At 37.5% G+C, this 20,881-nt stretch overlaps 1 protein-coding gene across 2 annotated transcripts; it reads right to left on the reverse strand.

The window, feature by feature from the left end:
* Positions 1 to 2,315: 2,315 nt before the first annotated feature.
* LOC120799148 (proenkephalin-A-like) lies at positions 2,316 to 8,899 on the reverse strand. 2 transcript variants are annotated; one of them, XM_040144090.1, is made up of 4 exons: positions 8,720 to 8,899; positions 8,512 to 8,641; positions 7,807 to 7,953; positions 2,316 to 3,323 (listed from the first exon to the last, which is right to left on the reverse strand). In XM_040144090.1, the coding sequence occupies exons 3-4, from the start codon at positions 7,948 to 7,950 to the stop codon at positions 2,724 to 2,726; spliced, it is 744 nt and encodes a 247-aa protein (XP_040000024.1). In that variant the 5' UTR covers positions 7,951 to 7,953; positions 8,512 to 8,641; positions 8,720 to 8,899; the 3' UTR covers positions 2,316 to 2,723. The 2 variants fall into 2 exon arrangements, with proteins under 2 accessions (XP_040000024.1, XP_040000022.1); XM_040144088.1 differs by having other exon boundaries at positions 8,512 to 8,899.
* Between the last annotated feature and the right edge of the window lie 11,982 nt (positions 8,900 to 20,881).

A 20,881-nucleotide genomic window follows, 5' to 3' on the forward strand; every position in this document is an offset into this window, starting at 1 on the left:
TGTTTGTGATTGTATTTTTTAATTTAGGTACTTATTCCACATATTTGTCAGTTGGGTCTAATACAGAGAGACAGATGAGCACACACACTCACACACACACACACACACACACACACACACACACACACACACACACACACAAACACACACACACACACACACACACACACACACACACACACAGTGAGGAGAGAAGACCCTCCTCACAGATCATCACACAAGGCGAGGGTCCTTTTAACTTAATTGTTGTAGAAATAGTGATACCCTGCTTATCCAGGAGCACACAAAAAGCTTTACGTTAAAAATTCATGAGGTTATTATAAAGATCAGCTCTACGTGTGATTAGAGAAGAGCAGACGAGCAGAATCACTTGTTGACTGGCGTGGAGAAATGCAGTTCTGGTGTGAACAGCCAGGCTAGTGGATGCAAAAGTTGACAAACTCGCTGTCACTGTACTTATCGTCAGCATCTAGCTAGCTACACGAGGGGAGCAAGCAAGTTGCTTTTTTTCTGAAGTGGATGTGGTTTCAAATACAATGTTTCAAACAGAGCTCAGCAAATATCACCAAACACACAAGCTGTTTATTTAGTGAGAGATGTCTGAAGCTCTGATTTGAGTGCAACTGGATGTCCCTTGACAAAGGATTTCCTGAAAAGCAGTGACCATGAGTAAATGCTGTTGTTGCTCAGCATTTGGTGTCGGTGTCTAATATTCGCTCTCTTTTACCTCTGTTTTTAGTCTCTACCAACTCCTGCGGGAAATATCTTCAGCTGCAAATTGCTCGCTATGTTGACATGTTCTGTCTGTGGTTTGGTCTTGGGCAGGCAGTGTACAGTAAGTTTTAGACCTTTTTTTTTCGACAAAAACAGCTGCTTTCTGCAGCTGAAAACAACACTATGAGAGCTGAGGCAAGTCAGCTAAACAATGAGCTGAAACTTGAGGGGAGCTGTGGATTTGGGTGGTAATTCTCTGTAGGTTCAACACCATGAATGACTCCTTTCACAATGTAAAGATTTATTTCACATTGTCATTTGATACATAGCCATTATAAAAATATTGATGCAGCGGCTTTAGTTACTACTTACTGTATATGTAGAATCTAATTTTTGAAAGGCCTTAAATGCAGACAAACTCAGCATTTTGTCATTGAGTTTGGAAGATTTCAAAACAGCTTGACATGTCCTCCTCACTTTTCAGACTTCAGTATTTGTTATATCCACTTTTACAGTTTCAGTAACTTGCTAAAATTTCTACGAACAGTTTCTTCTTACTGCTCAGCCACCAAATTCCAGATAAGAGAAAATCTGAGTTTATAAAATTTTTGATGCACTCATCAGCTTTGGTTATTACCATGGCTCACAGCAATTATGCTTTACAAGCAGCAGTGGGTACTTTGAAGGCATGTTTTTCCCAGGTTTTCTTTTCAGACTACATACAGACAGCTGACTGATTAACGTAATAAAAACCTGAAAACTGAGTGGAGAAACAGGATGACAGTGCCCCCATCCACAGGGCAGGAGGGGTCACTGAATGGTTTGATGAGTAAGAAAATTATGTGAATTATATGCTATGGCCTTTGTAGCCACCAGATTTCAACCCACCCTAACACCTAAGGGAGATTTTGGACCGACGTGCTAGACAGTGTTCTCTACCACCATTATCAAAACACCAAATGAGGGAATATCTTTTGGATGAAAGGTGTTCCATCCCTTCAGTAGAGTTCCGGAGACATGTAGAATCAATGACAAGGTGCATTGAGATGTTCTGATGGCACTTGGTGGCCCAAAAACTTATTAAGATGCTTTATGTTGGTTTTTCCTTTAATTTGTTGTCTTTACATACTGCCCTAACCATCTGAGTAGTGGAGTTTCTTGGGGCCTATTGTAGCCTGAAAGGATGTTCTGCAGACACTACTCAAGACTGAAAGAAACTACCTCTACCAACTGCATGTTATTTGGGACATAAAAAATCTTGTATTTATATTTTGAATTAAAGGTGACAAAATGTAATTATAATTTTCTAATAAAAAACATGCTAGAATTGAACATCAATACAAGATAAGGAACTAAAGATAAATACGTGCTTCTGTAAAGATGCAAACACAATATCATCTATAATTAAGTATCAGGTCTAATTTCAGGTCACGTCAGCCGACAAGTGTTACTCCATTAATAACACTAATAATAGGAGTTGATTTAACATCTGTGTATAAATTATTGTATTTATATTTAATCCAATTCCAATCCAAATCCAATTTTATCGTTACGTGCTGTTGATATATTTGCATGAAAATACAGCAAATATTTTGCATATTTTATTGTTTGAAGAGCCCTTTACTGTGTTTCCCATTTCTGAAAACTAGACCCTGGCACACACATAAATTCGAACATGGTGAATTCTTCAAACTCACTCAACCACACTCAACCAACATACCTCGATCAACAGATTCTTTTAATAAATAAGATATTCATGAAAACCAAAAACACACCAAAGAATGATTTGTGTACATCCGAATGATATATGTTTATCTCCTTTATCATTACAGGACCATTTGATCCAATGAAGTAGACAGCAGCACATTATACAAAGCCAAATGACACATTGTAATTAGCAGAGGGTGTGGGCGGTTGATTGAGACACCAACAACTCCAGACTACAAGTAGATTGGTTGAAGAGAAGGGGTTGGAGGGATAGGGGATTGAAGGGTCATAACTGTGGTATCCTAGTCCATGAACCCCCCGTACCTCTTCTGTAGCTCGCTGCTGTTCTCCCAAGCCCGTTTCAACGCCCCCCCACTCTTGCTGCTGTCCACCAGCCACTCAGGCCTGCCCACGCGCCTCATGAACCCTCCATAGCGCTTTTTGAGCCCACGGCCTAACACCGCCTCCAGCAGGTTTCTCTGCGCCACCCCTCCTTCAGCCCGACGCATGAAGCCTCCGTACCTCTTCATTGCCTCGCCTCCCTGACCATCCCCCTCACTGCCATGCTCGACCGCTGCATTAAGGATCTTTAGGATCTCCAGGCGAACATTTTCTTCTTCATCCTGGTTTCCAGGATCCTCTAGTGCCTCCTCTGGAGAGAAGGAGCGGCGAGACATAAAACCACCATAGCGCTTCATGAAGCCGCCATACTTCTTGGCCAGCTGGTGTTCTGGTGATGTCGCATCCTCATTGTCAGCAACCATGGCACCTGCTGCTTCGTGTTCCGGCTGTTGATGGGGATCAGCATCCAGAAGATTGTGGTTTTCCTCCTCCAACAGTAAGTCCCGGCACAGGTGGAGCTTCTGGCTGTCCAACCCACCATCACACTCAAGTGTACATGTCTGAAAAATGAAATTATGATTATTACTTTCATAATAATTTTTAAGGTAATTTTAAAGTAAGAATGTGGATCATTCAAGGGTTTTAACTGTATGTAAATTGAAGGGACTCAATTTAAGGACCCCTTACTTATGTAAAGGGCTACGAGCAGAACTCAAAGAAATTGTTTTTATTTTACAAAATGGACTATTTGTTTTTTTTTACGAGAATGAGATGAGAAGATAAATATCAGTCCCCTGTAAGCATTTTGACTTTGGGGCTGGAGTCGGGATGTATTTTGTATAGAGGTAGACATTACAAAACCTTGATGATTCAAATAATTGATTATTACGATTTACAATGATTTACTTGTTGTTTGTTAAGCAACACAAGCTGAGCACTCTTTCATCTCTTTAAATGCTCATCAATAGTTTAAGTTAACAGCTCAGCAATTACCAATACGCAACATATTTATTGTATCATGATTGTACCTGTGGATTTCACTGTTTTTTTGGTAAGCTTTTAACCATAAAGTAAGTTTACATCACAGCTAAGCTGACAACAATGCTTTCAGTCGCCAGTTAAGGGAGCTCCATTGTTAAAAACTACTGGTGACTACAGTCAATATGATGATTCAGTATAGTCAGTTCAGAAAGTCAGACAGTTCAGGTCTCTACTGAACTGTCTAGTTTTGTAGTTTGAGGGGGCACTGTATGTTGAATTTCTTGACAAATTACAGTATTAATCCCCATGGTACAAAAGCAGGCAACATCAGTGACTATGTTGTGCATTAACAGTTGAGGGTGTGGAGTTTTAAATGTGGGAATTAACCAGGCAAAAAGGGTCTAATGAAGAATCACTATTGAGTGACCTTACAGGCAATGTTGGATCCAGCTTTTTGAATCAAGATGAAAAGTCAGGATGTGCTGGCCGCTGCTGCTCCAATATTTACTTTTTTTTTTTTAAACCGGTCTCTTATAAGTTCCCAGTTTTATGGAAGTGCAACAACAAGTTCAGGACAATACCTGTAACACATGATTAATATCAATCTTCTCATCTCACTGTTGGAAGGAAACCAAGAAACCATATTTCCCTATGCCTTTTAAGAAATGATTGAGGTATTTTAAGGCTTTAAGGCATTAAAAGGGAAACTGGTCCTCGAGGACCAGTATCCCTTAACCAAAAGAGGTTTTGAAGGCAAACATCATTACCATTATTTTTCAAAGGTTGTATTTGGACCATTCTTTATCTTTAACGTCAAATAATTTCTTCACCTATGTTCTGAAAGTATTCAAGAACTTATTTTTGACATGGTGAAAAAAACAAAAAACAAAACTATGATTCAGAACTGAAATGATCAGTTGATAGTCAATCTTTTAAGTCTTTTTTTAAACAATAATTCAAAAATAAATTCTGGTTCAATCTTTGGGATTTGAACTGTATGTCAAAAAAAAACAAGCAATTTGAAGATGTTACCATAGATTTTAGGAAATTTTGATTGTGAATTTTGATTATATTCTGACATTTTATAGATCAATGCGCTCTGAAAATGCCACTTTACAGATTTATTATTTGAGAAATTAAATAACTGAGAACATGGAAACTGAATGTATTTCAAGCTGTATAAAATTAGTTTACATCAATTTTGTACTTTGATGGATTGAGAATAATTCTCCCACCAACCTGTCAAATTGATCATGGAAAAATAAAACTCTCACATTGGTATATATTAAAATTTATAGTAGTAGGAGAGCCATTTGTGGCTGTAGTCCAATCCTCAAATTGCAATAACATCACTGTGGTTTCATTTTACCACCCTAGTTATACTGTACCATGAAAATAGGGCTTGATGAACAATCACTGAAAATTAAATCGAGACAGAAACACATAGTGAAAGCTCTAACATCTATCTTGTATGCATTGCAACCAAGATTGTGTTCAAATAGAGAACAACAGACAAAAACTACACAAAAGAGAGAAACATTCGACAAGGGAGAGATTACAACAGTCAATGCATGGTTTGGGGGAACACAACAGCCCATTTTATCTACGACATCCCTCAAATACTCTCTTAACAAGTTAGAGAAACACAATATGTTCCCCAGCCTGTTCCTCACCCACTGACACAGTATCATATGCATCTAACAGGGGCTTCCCCTATAAAGCTGTGTGTCCCACACGCCTCAACCCACTTATAGTACTCATCCTTTAACTCTGTGACTCCATATAACCCCAATGGCAGGAGTATAATCAGACTAAAGGCATCTGCCGGGCCTTGGGGGCTGCATATTGCAGGGTTAACCTACTCCTAACCTCATACGAGTCATTGGATTTCACTTATTTCAGCCATTGGAAATTCCTGTTTGCTCGCACGGAGGAGAGATTCTTGCTGAGCTTTCAGTGCCACTGGCTTATGAAGACAGAATTAATGAGCAGGAAAATTGAATTGAGAACATATTGGCACCTGAGAGGCTGGCAAGATGGAGAGCAGCAGCATCCTCTGTTGGCCACAATGGGAATATACAAAAAGTAATGATTACATAAAGAGGATAAAGACAGCAAGGACCAAACATGTACAGTTTTTCATATTTTAAGACTCAAGAAAATACTCAATTGAGATTTCTATTGATAATATACGTATTTTGTCTGGGTCTGTATACAGCCTTTTCCCCCTTGGCAATCACAAGTTCAGTAGGTCTTCAAAACTAAAAGAATCCCTGTAAGATACTTTTAGAGGATGGAAGCCCTATCCATTGTTAAAGTAATGAAATTATGACAGATAATTAAGTGCTAATTAAGCATTAAATAACTCTTTTAATAATGTAATTAAAACATTATTCAGTTTCTTTTGTTTATAAGGTCATATTAAAGTAAATATAGAGTAGTTATATCTAAATAGGGGATAAAATAAAAGATTGTTGGAGGTAAAAATTTGTGCTTGTGAAGAATTTTAGTCAGTCTGCTATAATGTTTCAAACAAGGGAAAAACATTATTTTTTATCTACTCATTAAATTAATTTGCATCAATTAAGCAAAGATGCTGATATTGCAGAATTATAAAGCAGAGCATTCTACTGTTGTAACCATTAACTAAAGTCCTTATAGGCAAGTCTCGCCACTTGGCAACCATCTTTGCAATGCCCCCAGGCAGTTATTTTGGGTTAACAAGAGGCCCCTAAATGAATGAGGAGAGTGCCATAACTTAACTTTTATGTCACTGGGACATAAAAACTGCATTTATAGAAACATGAGTTAAATCTGATAAAAAATGCTTAAAAAGATTGGTGAGTTTGCCCCAAAATAACATCAAAATGTCTTTTTCCCACAGGTTATACTTCTACTATGCACTCACAAGGTTTTGCTTGCGTCAGTGCAACAACAGGATTGGCTTGATATGTTTCCCATTAGGCGGTGAAAACAGACAATTGACTTTAGGGGGAAAAGGGACAGGATGTATGTCATACAACCACCATCTTTGGTGTTACAGACTTTTCTGTTCAAAATGCTTTAAGTGGTTTGTCTCATCTCCCCTGTAAGACACCATGTCTTACCCCAGTAAGACACAATATGGGAAATGTTTTAGTGGTCACGAAACCCACAGCATCTGGATTATTTCAATTTTGAGAAAACCCTGAAATACACTTAATGTAAGATGTTTTTTGAAAGATATTAACATAATTACTCAGGTCTAAAGACTGAGGGTGCAGTGATATGACTGAAAAAGGAAGACTGGAAAGGAAAATATACAGAAAAGGAAAAGGAAGGGAAAGGGAAAGGGAAAACCTTCAGAAAAACTTCCTACCAATGAAAGGAGAACAGTGAAATACAGTACATTTTTTAGTTTTTATTGGTTTGAAGTCTACAGGGCAGTATTATCATGACAGCAGTCATCTAATAACTGAGGACATAAGATGAAAATAGGAAAAGAGGAGAGGTGGGGAAATTAAAAAGGAAAGGAGAGGACGAATAGGATGTACAGAGGGATAGGAGACCTAAAAGGGGAGAAAAGATTAAGAAGACGGATTAGGAAAGGAACTGAGCAGAAAGCAAAGAATGAAAGGACTGTAGTGAAATACAGAAACTGAAAAGGACATATAAAGGAAAGGAAAGGAAAGAAGCAAGTTTCAAGAAAATAAATCCCTAAAACTTGTCAAATGTGCACTTTCAAAATGATACTACTTGTATTTTGCTGAATATATCATAATGGTAGACTTTAATAAAGAACTGCCCAGTGCTATTTTTAGTTGGTCCCTGAATAAATTATAGCTGATAAATTTACACTAATATGACTTTGTAAGGAGGAGAAACCATAGTGCTGTGCCTGTTACTATTACTGGGTTAGTTTCTGTATAAAAAATTAATTAATTCTTGATAAAAATTTGCCATGGAGACAACTGGTTGTCTCTGCAACCTTACTGATTTCATTTTATCAACTATTAGTTTGTCTCCAAGTGTGTTAGAAATATAAATTAACTTTATAGTATTATTCAAATCTAGTGACATTACCAGAGAGGAGAAACCGGACTGCTGTCCCAGCAGACGGTACACACACAGTGCACACTCCTTCCCACAGTCGGTTCCAACCACCAGTGACACACACGCGCCCAAAACCAACATCCACATGCAGCTGCTGTGTGTGGGTGCTGCCATGGACTAAGGACAGAAAATTACAAAGACAGAGAAATTACAAAAAGTTAAAACTTTGTTTGATTGTTAACCTAGTACTTCACATTAATCATTTCAAAGTAGAATATGAAATGGAATGATAATAAAAAAATATTTCATTTTTTTATTACTATATATTTAAGTGAGAACCAATAACTGTATAGAAATGTAATCAGTCATTTAGCAATTTCTTCTACTAATTCTACTACTATTGTTACCATTAATATTAGCCTACTACTAAGTCTGCCTGAACAATACTACAAGCCTCATACTACAATTAATAATGCTGAATACTGAAATTTAATATTAATAACAGGTTTTCCATGGACAGTTTCAAATATTCTTTTAAATAAATGGGTAAATATGTATTTAAGCATGCCATGAACGTCTCCTAAAGTGTACGTGTTCAGTGGATGTGTGTGAACGTCAGTGAATTACTATGATTATTACTAGTTGTAGTGGCAGCAGTAGTAGTAATTGTGGTAGAAATAGCAGCAGTAGTAGTAGTAATAGCAACTGTTTCTTGTAAAATAAAATGTATCTTACCTCTGCGTTTTTTTAATCGATACTTAAGCCGTTCTGTGCTATGCTCGTCCTCTTGGGGTTGCGGTGGAGTGGGAAACTATTGAGTGGCTCGAGCTCGGGCACCCAATATATCTGCGCTCAGCGCGGCTCCCTGTGCGGCACACAGGGTAGAGCGGTCACGGTTCAGCCAATCAGCGAACACACATACACTCAAACGGCACTTTCTCACCTCTTTCTCTGACTATCTGCGCTCTGTCTTCGGTTTTGCGTGACAAAGAGTTAAGTACGAAGAGCACAGGGTGTCACCGGTTAAAAAAACAAACACTCGTTCAACTCTTATGGAGTCAATTCAAAGTGCTCGGTGCAGTGCCGAGGCTGGTGGCTAAGCGCCTTGTTTAAGTAGTTTGTGTATCTTACGTCACCAAGGGTAATGGGGAGGGGGTGGAAGGGTTGATAAGCGTGATGATGTGACGTGACAGCCTTCCCTCTCTCTTTACCACACACACACACACACACACACACACAGATACACGCCTATTTTCTGTCACACGCTGGCTCTATCAAGTCATCTGTTTTATTGCTTCTGAGGAAGCTTTTGATATAGATAATAAAGGGTAGTCTACCATGCAGGTTCTCTGTGGTAATAATATTTCATGTCAGCACGTGAAGTGTGTGAGTGTGCGTGTGTCTGTGTGTGTGTGTGTTGGGGGGTGGGGTATTTACGCAGCCTGAGTGACGAATGTGTTTTATTCCTAACAAAAATTAATTAACACAAGATTTCTCGTGTCGTTGGGCCAGAGGAAACGGCTCTGCAGAATTTGAATTGATATGGAATTTTGCTTCATGGATTGTTCTTTTATTAAAAAGCAGATAAGCTCCAGTCACTGGTTTCAAAACCACAGCTAGCCATGATGTTTTTATTATTACGATTTTCTGTTTGATGTCTGATCTGAGATGGGGAAAATTATTCATGTGCTATATAATTTCACTCCACTGTCTTTAAAACCTGCATTGAAACCACTGCCACTATACAGTATACTGTATAAATCTTTTGAGGGAGTTTTTACATGCTTGTGACATGATGAGACATGACGGATGAGATATGGATGAAATAGGATGAAATACATGCCCAAGAGTGCTTATAATAGAAAATATTTTCAAATGTCATATGGTCACACAATTATTATTGGATCACAAACCATCCAACATAAAGCGCAGCCTAAACTTAGTTTAAAAATATGGCAAAAAGCTACAGTGTGAAATGTAAAGAAATGTGATCTGCATCTAAAACCACAGCAACTGTATTGCCTGTCCTTTAGTTTCTGTTTCTTATTTTTGGTTTGCAATTCATAGTTTTTCTTTAGGCTTCTAATTTTTTCTGAGCTTTGTCTTTATGGTAAATGGACAAATATTCTAGGGGTGGGGATTCTCTCTGCTGCTCATCAATTGGTCTGATTCGGATTCTGAAACTGTCAGTCACATCCTGCCAGGAATTCTAGGAGAGGAAGTGACCATTGATGTTATCAGTGCTATTAGTATTTTTCATTGCTTTCTTATGAAACCTCACTGCTGACATCAAATAACATTCTAGTAAGTAAGTCAAGTTGGCAAGTAAGTCAAGTCAACTACAGTACTCATAGTACTCACAATTCAGCGACAAAGCTTGATTCAAAGTCAGCAATCATAATGGATTGTTGTTGAATAACGGAAATCAGCAAATTCATGAATTTTAGCATTCTAAGCATATCAACATTACTTCAAACAATCATGTAGAGTATGAAATTAACTGCAAAAATGAGTTTATTTTGAATTCTGTTTCCTAAGTGGTTGCTGTCCCAGTCATGCAATGCATACGAATACAACACTAACTTCCTTCTGATCCCTCCTCCCTCTGATACAAGTTGTGGGTATAAAAAGGGAGCAGAAGTCAGCACCTCAAAATGAGAATACTGGGATTCATGAGTGATTGACTAAGTAGCTAGCCAAGGCCTCACACATGAGAGTCTGCCCATATTTGTATCTCTTATGCTGTCAGTAACTGTAGCTTAATATTACAGAAAGAGAGAACTTTCAGTCGCTTCTATTCCAATCATGTAAAAGATAAATTATTAAATAAGGTCTAATACTTGTGTTATCAATATAAGGGGGACACACTGTAGTACTCTGAGTTCCAATTTTTTTTCAAGGTCATCCTGTTTACATCTAGCCGTAGTATAGTAGCCTGGCAGGACACACCTATCCATTACCAAAACATTAGCCACAACTACAATGTTAGGTATGGCTAATGATCAGGGCTAATGTCAGATATCAGAATTCATAATGTGTGCCAGTTTGTAACATGACACTGTAATTCAGTTTTTTGTTTTTTTTTTGCTGTTACCAAGTGTGACACAGAAGGCAAAGACAAACCCATTCATTTAATTTCCCCATACTTAATTTTTGTTGTAAATAATTAGATAAATAATAAGTTTTTAATTTTTATCGTTATGCATGCTGTTAAAACCTGATACTTGTTGTTTATTGTATTTTAATTTATTTATTGTGTGTGAATGAATGTGTTTAATGTGTGCTTTTTTAATGTGTGTTTATGTTTGTGCCACTGTTTGACAACTGAATTTCCCCAATGGGGATCATTAAAGTATCTATCTATCTATCTATCTATTATAATTGTATGTGTGTATTGCAAACTCACCCGAATATGGTTGCATCAATGGAAAGGTCACAAACAGAGGGGCACTTAGGACTTCAGTCTCCAGCAGAGTAGCTGGAGCTGGCAGGTGAGGCTTGCCCTGGGGGAGCTGGGATCCAAGCTGGCTTCTTGAAAAACTGACATGGCCTTTATACTTGTAGGAGGAATGCCCACTGTCTGCTGGTGCACAGATCCTGACATGTCTACCGTCTATAGCTCTGACAAAGTTTGGGTAGTTCCACAAATAGTTTCTGATTTTGTTTCCACTGTCCTTAGTGTGTCTGCTGATTCAGAGTCTGATCTGATATTTACGTAACTTAAATCTTCACCATTTATCCGATGTATCTAACACATTGAAATAACTCAACTGTAGACTACTTAATCTCAAACACCTTAATATTTTTAGCTTCTCGATCTAAATATTGAAGGTCATGGTTCAAATATATAAAATTTATAAGCTTAAATTATATATATGATATGAATGGAAGTTCAATTGGATGAATGCCACCCCTGACAGTGACATTACATGATCCACTAGAAAGAAGATGTCTCACTCTGTTGAATTTGTTGGAACTAAAGAAACATTCAGTTCACTTGTGTTTTTACAGTGATGTTAAAGAGTCGAAGTTCTTCCCTCACACACTATCTTTGACAAGTACTGACAAGGACGTGCTAGCTTAATTTTTTCTACACTGCACATCTCTAAACATCTCTAAAACAAATATTTAATAGTTACATTACATCCAAATCAATCCATTCTTAATCAAATCAGATTCACGCCATTAGACAAACCAAAGATTGATCCTTCCACCAAAAAAAAATCAAATCAGTATTTCACTTGCTGTATCTGCAAGTAAAACACTTGAAGTGAAACAAAAGATACTGGAAAAAACTGATCTCTCATTTATAAAGGATCCTGCATGAAGGCAAGAGTTCAAACAGTCCAGAACCCACGGTAAGCTCACTGGTGGCCTCTGTTCCTTGCATCAGTTAGAAAAAAGACTGCTGGTCAAAGTCTGGGTTCTTTTAAATTCAGTATAAAAATAGAGAGCAATGAGAAAAATAATGTTTTTGAAGCCAATGTTCTCAGCCTGAGAAATGAGCAGTTAAAAGGTCGAGTGTTGTATCAGAAACTGTAATTGTGGATTTAACAGAAGCAGATAGAGCAGTAGTGAAATTAATCAGTAGAATTCTTCACTGTTTGGTTAGCTAGAGTTGGCCTGACATTTTGCAAACATCACCACTTGAATGAACGGTACTTTTCACATGTCCTTAATGTACCATATTTACACATGATGACTCAGTCTTTGCGTGTGTAACAACCAATCAATGTCTTCTTTTGTGTGGTTGATAAGATTCTGGACACAAGTTTTTCAATGCAAACAGTTTGCATTGAAATTTTGAATTAGGGAGTTGTGGATCTATCAGCAGAGTACGAGCACTCAAGGATGCTCCCTCTGTATACCATTTGAGGAAACCATCCAACTCTGTTAAATTATAGGAGATTATACATTCCTCAAGAGTCTCAAAATCTAAAGAGACAAGAGGCATGATGAAGAAGCTGGAACTCAGTGCAGCTGTCAGACTTTTTATTAAATAATATGGTATGGAATTCAAACAATATTTTCTTGAGTGCACACCGCAGGAGTCTCCAAGGTGCTAATCCTGCAACTGTCAGCAGCCAGGAAGCTGTCACTCCTCTCAAAGCCACGGGGATTGTTGCTCCAACATTATTGGAGGTGTGAGGTCTGCTAGCCAGGCAATACCAGCAGTTCAATGGCCGACTTTCATGAGAATAGTCTTATCTTTGCAAACCTGAATTGATGTCTCTGTAGCAGTTAAAACGTACGATGTAATTCCTCATGGAAGATAAATCAAGGTCACAGAGTTGGAACCTAATACTTGACCAAATTAGGTTTGCCGAAAGTAAAGTTACGACTGCTGTTTTTATAAGTTGTACAACAGCACTCGATAGGGGTGTAAGTCAAAGCTACGATATGTATCTATATGTATCTACATGTTCTGTATGTTTATGTCACAAAAACATCTGTATTTGTATCTGTGTTTGGATGCCCACATCTGGATTTCACCATATATGGGCATGGTGGGGTGGTGGTGGGATTTGTGTCTGTGTACAGACAACTGATGCTCTTTCGCCTGAAATCTATTCTGTATGGGCTGATAAACTCAATCCATCCTTTCCAACATTTATCAAAAATGTCTGTCTTGAGTCTCAAAGCAAATGTCAATTTTTTCCATTGCAAAAATGTCATGCATCTCATTAAACCAGTCTGCTAATGTGAGTGGTCCTTGACATAATGTAATGGCTTTTTTACTGGTGACCTGTATTATGCTAAACTTCTAAGTTATACAGGAGGCAAGAAGCTGTGGTGGCATCTTACCCAAGTAAAAGACCTGAAAACACAAGTCAAGCTCAATTTTTAAAACTTTTTTTTTCATTCAATCTCTGATTGTCTTCCAGTACTTGTAAATCCCAGAGCCTTCACAAAATACACTGTAAGGTAAATACTACAGCCTCTCCAGCATGCTGTCTGTCTCACCTTGGACTGTTGAAGTGCTTGTGTTATAAAGTGTAAAGTAGACAATGAGTTTGTTGATTTCCATTGCTTATCGTTTAAGTTTTCCCACTCCTCCATTGTTATTACCAAGTGTCACTCGCTTTCCCACTTTTATTTTATGTAGGATGTGTTGATCCTATATTGATTGATAGTTTACAAATAGTTCTGAGACCTGGGTCAGCTCTGTATGCTGAAATAAAAACTGGTAATATACCTGATTTGGATCTTAATTTTCTCTCTTCTTTATGAAATATTTTATCAATGTGATTTCTCAGCTGTAAGAATCTAAAAAAAATCCTGGTTGGCCAAACCATGTTACTCCCTAAACTCTTCAAAACTTTTAAGCCCAGACCCCCTTTACCCTTGTATCTAACTCTTGGTTTCTTTCCTTGCGACAGAACTCTCGCAATCAACTTGTCCCATTCTACAAATTTCTTATCTGGAATATCCACTGGTAGTGTTTGAAACAAGTAAAGCAGCTTTGGGAGAATTTTCATTTGAACTATTTCAATGCATTGGATTAATCCCAAGAAGGGCAATAAACTCCCCCTGGCCACGTCTTTTCTTATGTTGTAAAGCAGTGGGTAATAATTTCTAGTCTTGTTAGGTCCTTTGGTAGTGGCACAACTAGAGATTTCATGCTCTCAGCCTCCCCGATGGCATGTTTGTCTCTGAAGTGCTGACTGGTTGTATATTTAAATGTTAAGAGCTGGGATTTATGAGTGATCAATTTGTACCGTGACACTGCTTCCAAACTATGAAAGTGTTTGTAATAAGGCAGGAGGAGAGGAAGACAGTGAACATGTCAAATATACCGGGACATCATCTGCGAACAACACTATCTTGTGCCCCCTTTCAGTGAAACTCCATGTATCTTATCACTTTGCCTGATGCGTTGACTCAGAAGCTCTATAAAGAGCACAAACAGGATGGGACTGATAGGACATCCCTGGCGCCAGCAGATCTCCAATTCCAAGGACCCAGAAAGATCTATGTAGAGACATTTATTTTTATTCTCACTGTTGGTGTGTTATAATATCTGTATGAAAGATTTATGAAACAGAAACTTATGAAGAGTTTTATACAGAAGCAACCAGTTTACTGAGTCAAAAGTTTTTTCTGCATCCAAACCCATTATGGCTGCCTTAATTTGCTCCTGGTTTATCCTTTGAATCACATGTAAAGTACGTCTGATGTTGTTTTGTGTTTGGGGATGTTTTCTAAAGCCTGTTTGGTCTAAATGTATAATTTCAGGTAGAATTTGCTCCTTTCTTTTAGCTAGTATTGAGGCAAAAAATAAATAAATAAATAAATAAATAAATAAATATATATTTATATATAATCCTGGTTTAAGAGGCTTACAGGTCTACAATTTGAACAGTCCAGCCCATCTCTTCCCTCCTTGGGGACAACTGCCTCTCACCAGGAGTGGAGTATCCCCCCTAGCAGTAGGAGAGTTAAAGGTTCTCTGAGTACCTTATACCAGCTGTGTATACGTCTGGCCCAGGGCTTTCATTGGGCTTATAACGTTATCAGACTAAAAACAATGTATGGCCAAGTTACAGGGGCTTTAGATATTAATTGGGGGGAGCTGCTAAATTAAGCTAATACCCGCATGGTCGCTCGACTGGAAGTCCCCATTTTAGTTCAGGACAACATATCTCAGCTCCTATGGATATTTATTATTTCCCAGAGGATAAACACTATTATAATAATAATACTAATACTGTTTTTGGTCCCTCATAGCAGCAGTTTAAAAAATTTTCATCGACCAACACATTGATCATGACCAGATATCTCAAAAAGTAGTGGGGTGGTTGATATGAACTTTTCTGTGGATCCAGCCCTTTCATCAGGGCAAACATTTTTTCATGCTGACTAATGGGCAGATATAACTTGAAATGCTGAAAATATTAGCCCCCAGAAGACATTACTGTTCCATTCTTGAAACTCCATCATCTTTTCTCTAGCGCCACCCACAGACCAAATTACATTACATTACATTTTTCACACAACTGCTACTATAAGAATATCACATTCCATCCAACATTCCATATATTGTGAACTAAAATTAACTTTTAGTTTTGAGGAAAATGTAATGTGCCTGGATTATGTTTTTCCAGAAAAGCAAGTGCTATGTTTCTGAAGTTGTAGGCAGATAGTTGAGGTGGATGAAAGGCATACAATGCACAGGACTTTGCCACCAGAGCATAGCCAAACCTATTTGCATGCAATTAGGTTTAGGCCAAAAAGCATTTTGGTGAAGGTTAGGAAAAGCAAGGGTGTAATTTCCTCTGGAGAAATTGTTTTATAATACTACGGTTCTTGTTACATGCTAATTAAGTAAACATGGTGTAGTAAACATCAAAAGCTTACTACACTATGCACCATGCACAAAGCAAGCATCATGTCTCATGCTTTGTCCAAATTTTGTAGCAGCACTAATTGCCAAAAAAATGTTGCAGAAAACACAATCCCTGCTTTTCAACTTTCGTTCAGAAACAATGGGCGACAGTAGATACATTCATGATTTAACAATCTGGTCCTTCAAAACATACATACAGTCCTGGTTGAAATTATTGGCACCCCTTAATTTTAAGTACAGAATTTAGAATATCTTCAGAAATAAATGCAAATATCCAATTTTGTATAATCAAAATATTTTAATAAAATGTCCAAGGTTACAGAACAAAAGAAAATAAAAAATGAAATTTGCATAATAGTGAAATAATACCAACACAAGATGTACCAGACAGAATTATTGGCACCTTTCAGTATTATTTGGTTGCGGAACCTTTGGCAACAATGATAGCCTCTAAATATTTCTTGTAGCCATCTAGAAGCTTCTTGCACCTTCCTGCTGTTAGTTTCTGCCACACTTCAATTGCTATGCGTTTGAGCTCTTTTCATTTGCAGGAGTCCTTTTTGCAATGGCAGATTGCAGCTCTCTCTAAAAGTTTTCACTGGGATTTAAGTCAGGATTCATTGCTAGCCGGTATAAAACCATTTTTATCCATCTTTATCTTCGCCTCGAACCTAGTTTTCTGACACTGGGTATCACATTTCTCTCTAAAATGCCTTGGTAATCTTTTGATTTCATCATTCCAGTGATACATTCTATGCCTCCAGTACCAGAGGCAGCAAAGCAGTCCCACAGCATGATAGAACCTCCACCATGTTTTATTGAAGGTAGGCTGTTTTTCACTAATGGGCTTCATTTTGTCACCTATAAACAAACTAAAGCACTGCATTCCCAAAGAGCTCTATTCTGGTTTCATTTGTCCATAGAACACTATCCCAGAAAGACTGTGGCTTACCTATGAAAGTTTTTGCAAACATTAGTCTTGCCTTTTTGTACCTTTCTTTCAATAGTGGTGTCCTCCTTGGCCTTTGCCCATGGAGCCCTATTTGGTGTAGTGTGCAGTGTATGGTACAGGCTGTTTTTTCCACAATCTGCATCAACCTTCGCAGACTTTTCTCATTGAGTTTCTTCTTAGCACCACATCCTGGAAGCATCTTAACAGTTATATGACTGCAAAACTTCTGGATAACAGTATGAGTGGTTGAAACAGGGATTTCAAGATCTTTGGCGATTGCCTTGTAGCCTTTGGAATTGTTATGTTTTTCAATAATAGCATTTCTGACGCTCTCCCTTTTTATGCAGTAAAACCTACATTTGTTTGTTAATTCAGGTCATGTGAACACTGAAAATTAAGGACAGGTGAGTTATATTTGTTTTTATTTTGTTTGAGGAACTAATTTAAATTCATCAAAAGGGTGCCAAGCTTACATTTTATGTCTGTATTTTTTATTTCACTATATAAAAGCAATTTTTGTTGTTGTTTTCTTTAGTAACTTTGGAGATTTTAACAAATATTTTTAGTATACAAAATTGGTTAATTTGCATTTATTGCTCAAGATATTCTAAATTCTGTGCTTAAAAATCAGCGGTACCAATAATTTCAACCAGGACTGTACATCAACATCACCAGTCACAACTCCATATATAACATTTTCTATCACTATGTTCTCTTTGATATCAACCCACTCTCATTCATGCAAGAGTAATTAAATTTAAGCTATTGATTTGTGTACATAGACACGAATTTTCAATTTTTTTGTGAAACTCAGCATGACTTTTAAACCATTGTATTTCAATTGGACACACATTTTTTTGACTGAATGACACGCTACATTCATTAACAGCGGCAGAGCTGCAAGGAGGTTGTTGGAGTGGATGGCGGGCGTAAAAAACACGACTGTCACATCAGGCTTTGCATCCCGAGTCCCATATGTGGTTAAGTTTAGGCAACAAAAGCACTTTGGTTAAGGTTAATGAAAGATTGTGATTTTGATTAAATTTAAATAAACACGTGTCTGACATCAATCTAACCTTTTTTTTGCATTGAAACAGACCATGATCTTTCAATAACCTAAACAAGTGCTGTAAGCGTCTAAACATAACCATAAATAAGTGTAATAATGCTGTACTCGCTACAAGCCGATATTTTACTGTCACGAAAAAATTGAAAATTCCTACCCATATACACAAATCAACACATGAAATTTTGTGACTATTTCACAAACTGCCGTGACACTAGGTTGCAAATTGAAATACAATAGTTTGAAAGTCGTGCTGCGCATCACAACAAAAAACTGAAAATTTGTTTCCATGTACACAACTCAATACATTAAATTGACTATTTCACAAACTGCTGTGAGACTGGTTTGTTGATATAGACACATGGTACTCCACACTGATCCTATTACCCTCACACTACATGCTATGTATATGTTACCCAATGCATTTACCTATTTAGACATAGAATGTATTTTTGTTTAAAGCACTCTATTATTAACAGAGAGTATTGTAAGATCCCTCACACACACACACACACACACACACACACACACACACGCACACAAACAGCAAACAGCTCATGACTGGCACTGCAGGTTAATCTTTATTGAGGCTCTTGTTCCTGGCAAATAAGTGTTGGGAACAAACAGTGAGGTTGTGTGATGATGTTAGTAAAACGCCTTTTCTTAATTAAAAGGCTTGTCTTTGTTATACCTGCACCAATGATAATAGCTATCTGTGTGGGGGAGATAAGGTGGGGAGCAGGAGTTGTATAAGAGGAGACACAAGGAATGACACTGTATGTTCATGTGTACCTGTCTGTGTGTGTGTGTGTGTGTGTGTGTGTGTGTGTGTGTGTGTGTGTGTGTGTGTGTGTGTGTGTTCGTGTGTGTGTGTGTGACTGCATGCATTTGCATGTTTGTGTATGTGCCAGTTTATGAGAAGTTGCGAAACAAAGACTAAACAAAATTACTAATTTTATAGATGGTACTGAAACAGGCAGGAACTAGAATCAATTAGAGTAGCTTGCTGGTGTCATATACACCAGTCTTTTAATATCTTGGCTGCAAGTTTTATAGTGAAACATTGGTGTAACTGTTGAGGGAAGGAGCGCTGTATGTTAGGACTGTACGTTTTTTTTTGTTGTTGTTGTTTTTTTTATGCACAAATAAGGTGGATGGACACTTAATGACCTAATGACAGACCGAGCTGCAAAACTGAAATAAAAGCAGGAGAGGGAATTTCTACACAAATGTTATTTTTCTTCTTTTTAATCATTAATCTCTTTCAGCTTTCTCTTATGAGGACCACTGTCGTGAAATAATTGATTAATTGTTGATTAACTGAAATCAAACAGTCCCTACAGTATTATAATTCTGATTATGATTATTAAGATTAATGTAACTAAAACTAAATGAATGTTACTGTATTATAATTAAGAAAAAGTTTTCAATATTTGACAGTGAAAATATAAACGTTCTTTGTTCTATCTCAAGGAAGAATATTTTATTGATACAACCTCTGTTCAAATGACATGCATACAGTCATTTGAAAAATTAAGTATACCCCGTGGAAATCATTGAATTCTTCAAGATATTTCAACAAGCAAACATTTGACCCTCTATGAAACAGGGCCTATTAATAAAGGTGATATACTCAGACAAATGACACATAAAAACTGGCGTTTTGTCAACATTTTCATAATTTAAATAAACAAACAAAAAACAAAAACAAACAAAAAAGTAAACGCCTACCTTTATCACTCCTTGAAAGCCATAAAAATAGAATCAGTTGTTCCAGATTAGGTGCCAATGATTAGAACCTCCTTAGAGCGTGCAGGTGGAACCTATCTTGTTTAAACCTCAGACATCTAGGGTCTGGTGTTCTGTTTGCTATTGAAGTGTCTGGTGTCATCATGCCAAGATTGAAAGCGCTCTCTAAGGCCTTCAGAAAAAAGGTTGTGGATGCCTATGAGTCTGGCAAGAGATTTTAAAAGATCTCAGAATTATTTGAAATAAATCATTCTATTGTAAGGAAAATAATCTACAAGTGGCATATATGTCAAACAACTGCCAATTTGTCCAGAAATGGCCACCCCAGGAAATCTGGCCCAAGAGGAGACCGTTTGACGCAAAAAGAAGTCTCCGAAAACCCCAGAAATTAATCACAGGATCTGCTGGTAACACTTGGAACTGTTGGTGTCAAAGTGCATGCGTTTACACTCAGAAAGAGATTGAACAAATTTGACTTGCATGGGAGATGTGCCAGGAAAAAGTCTCTGCTGTCTAAAAAGAAAAACAGTGCAAGACTACAGTTTGCCAATTAACATAAAGGCAAAGACCAGGCCTTTTGGAATAATGTGCTCTGGACAGATGAATCAAAGGTAGAGTCGTTTGGCCATAGTAACAGAAGGGGGGTTCAGGGGGTTTGAAACGGGCAGTACACGCAAAAACCCTCAAATATCTTGCAACTGAGTGAAAATTGCATGGAAGAGTGGTCAAAATATCTGCAAACCGATGTCAGACACTGGTGATGCAAAGTGCCAACAAGAAGTTATTTCTGTTAAAGCGGGCGATACTAGCTTCTGAGGCCAAGGGTGTACTTATTTTTTCCACAGAAGAATATTATCTATCTATCTATCTATCTAAATATCTATTGATATTTTTGTTTAATAAATGATTGAAAAAACTAAATTTACTTCTGTTTTTGTTCAAGTATATCTCCTTTATCTGTAGTCACTGTATAAAAGAGGATCAAATGTTT

The sequence above is a fragment of the Xiphias gladius genome, chromosome 14 (assembly GCF_016859285.1).
Source record: "Xiphias gladius isolate SHS-SW01 ecotype Sanya breed wild chromosome 14, ASM1685928v1, whole genome shotgun sequence".
NCBI classification, from domain to species: domain Eukaryota; kingdom Metazoa; phylum Chordata; class Actinopteri; order Istiophoriformes; family Xiphiidae; genus Xiphias; species Xiphias gladius.

Excerpts from the sequence above, each read along its gene's own strand:
- LOC120799148 (XM_040144090.1), bottom strand. The coding sequence starts at position 7,950 with ATGGCAGCACCCACACACAGCAGCTGCATGTGGATGTTGGTTTTGGGC. Across the intron at positions 3,324-7,806 it reads AGTCCGGTTTCTCCTCTCTG|ACATGTACACTTGAGTGTGA; the intron begins GTAATGTCACTA and ends TTCATTTTTCAG.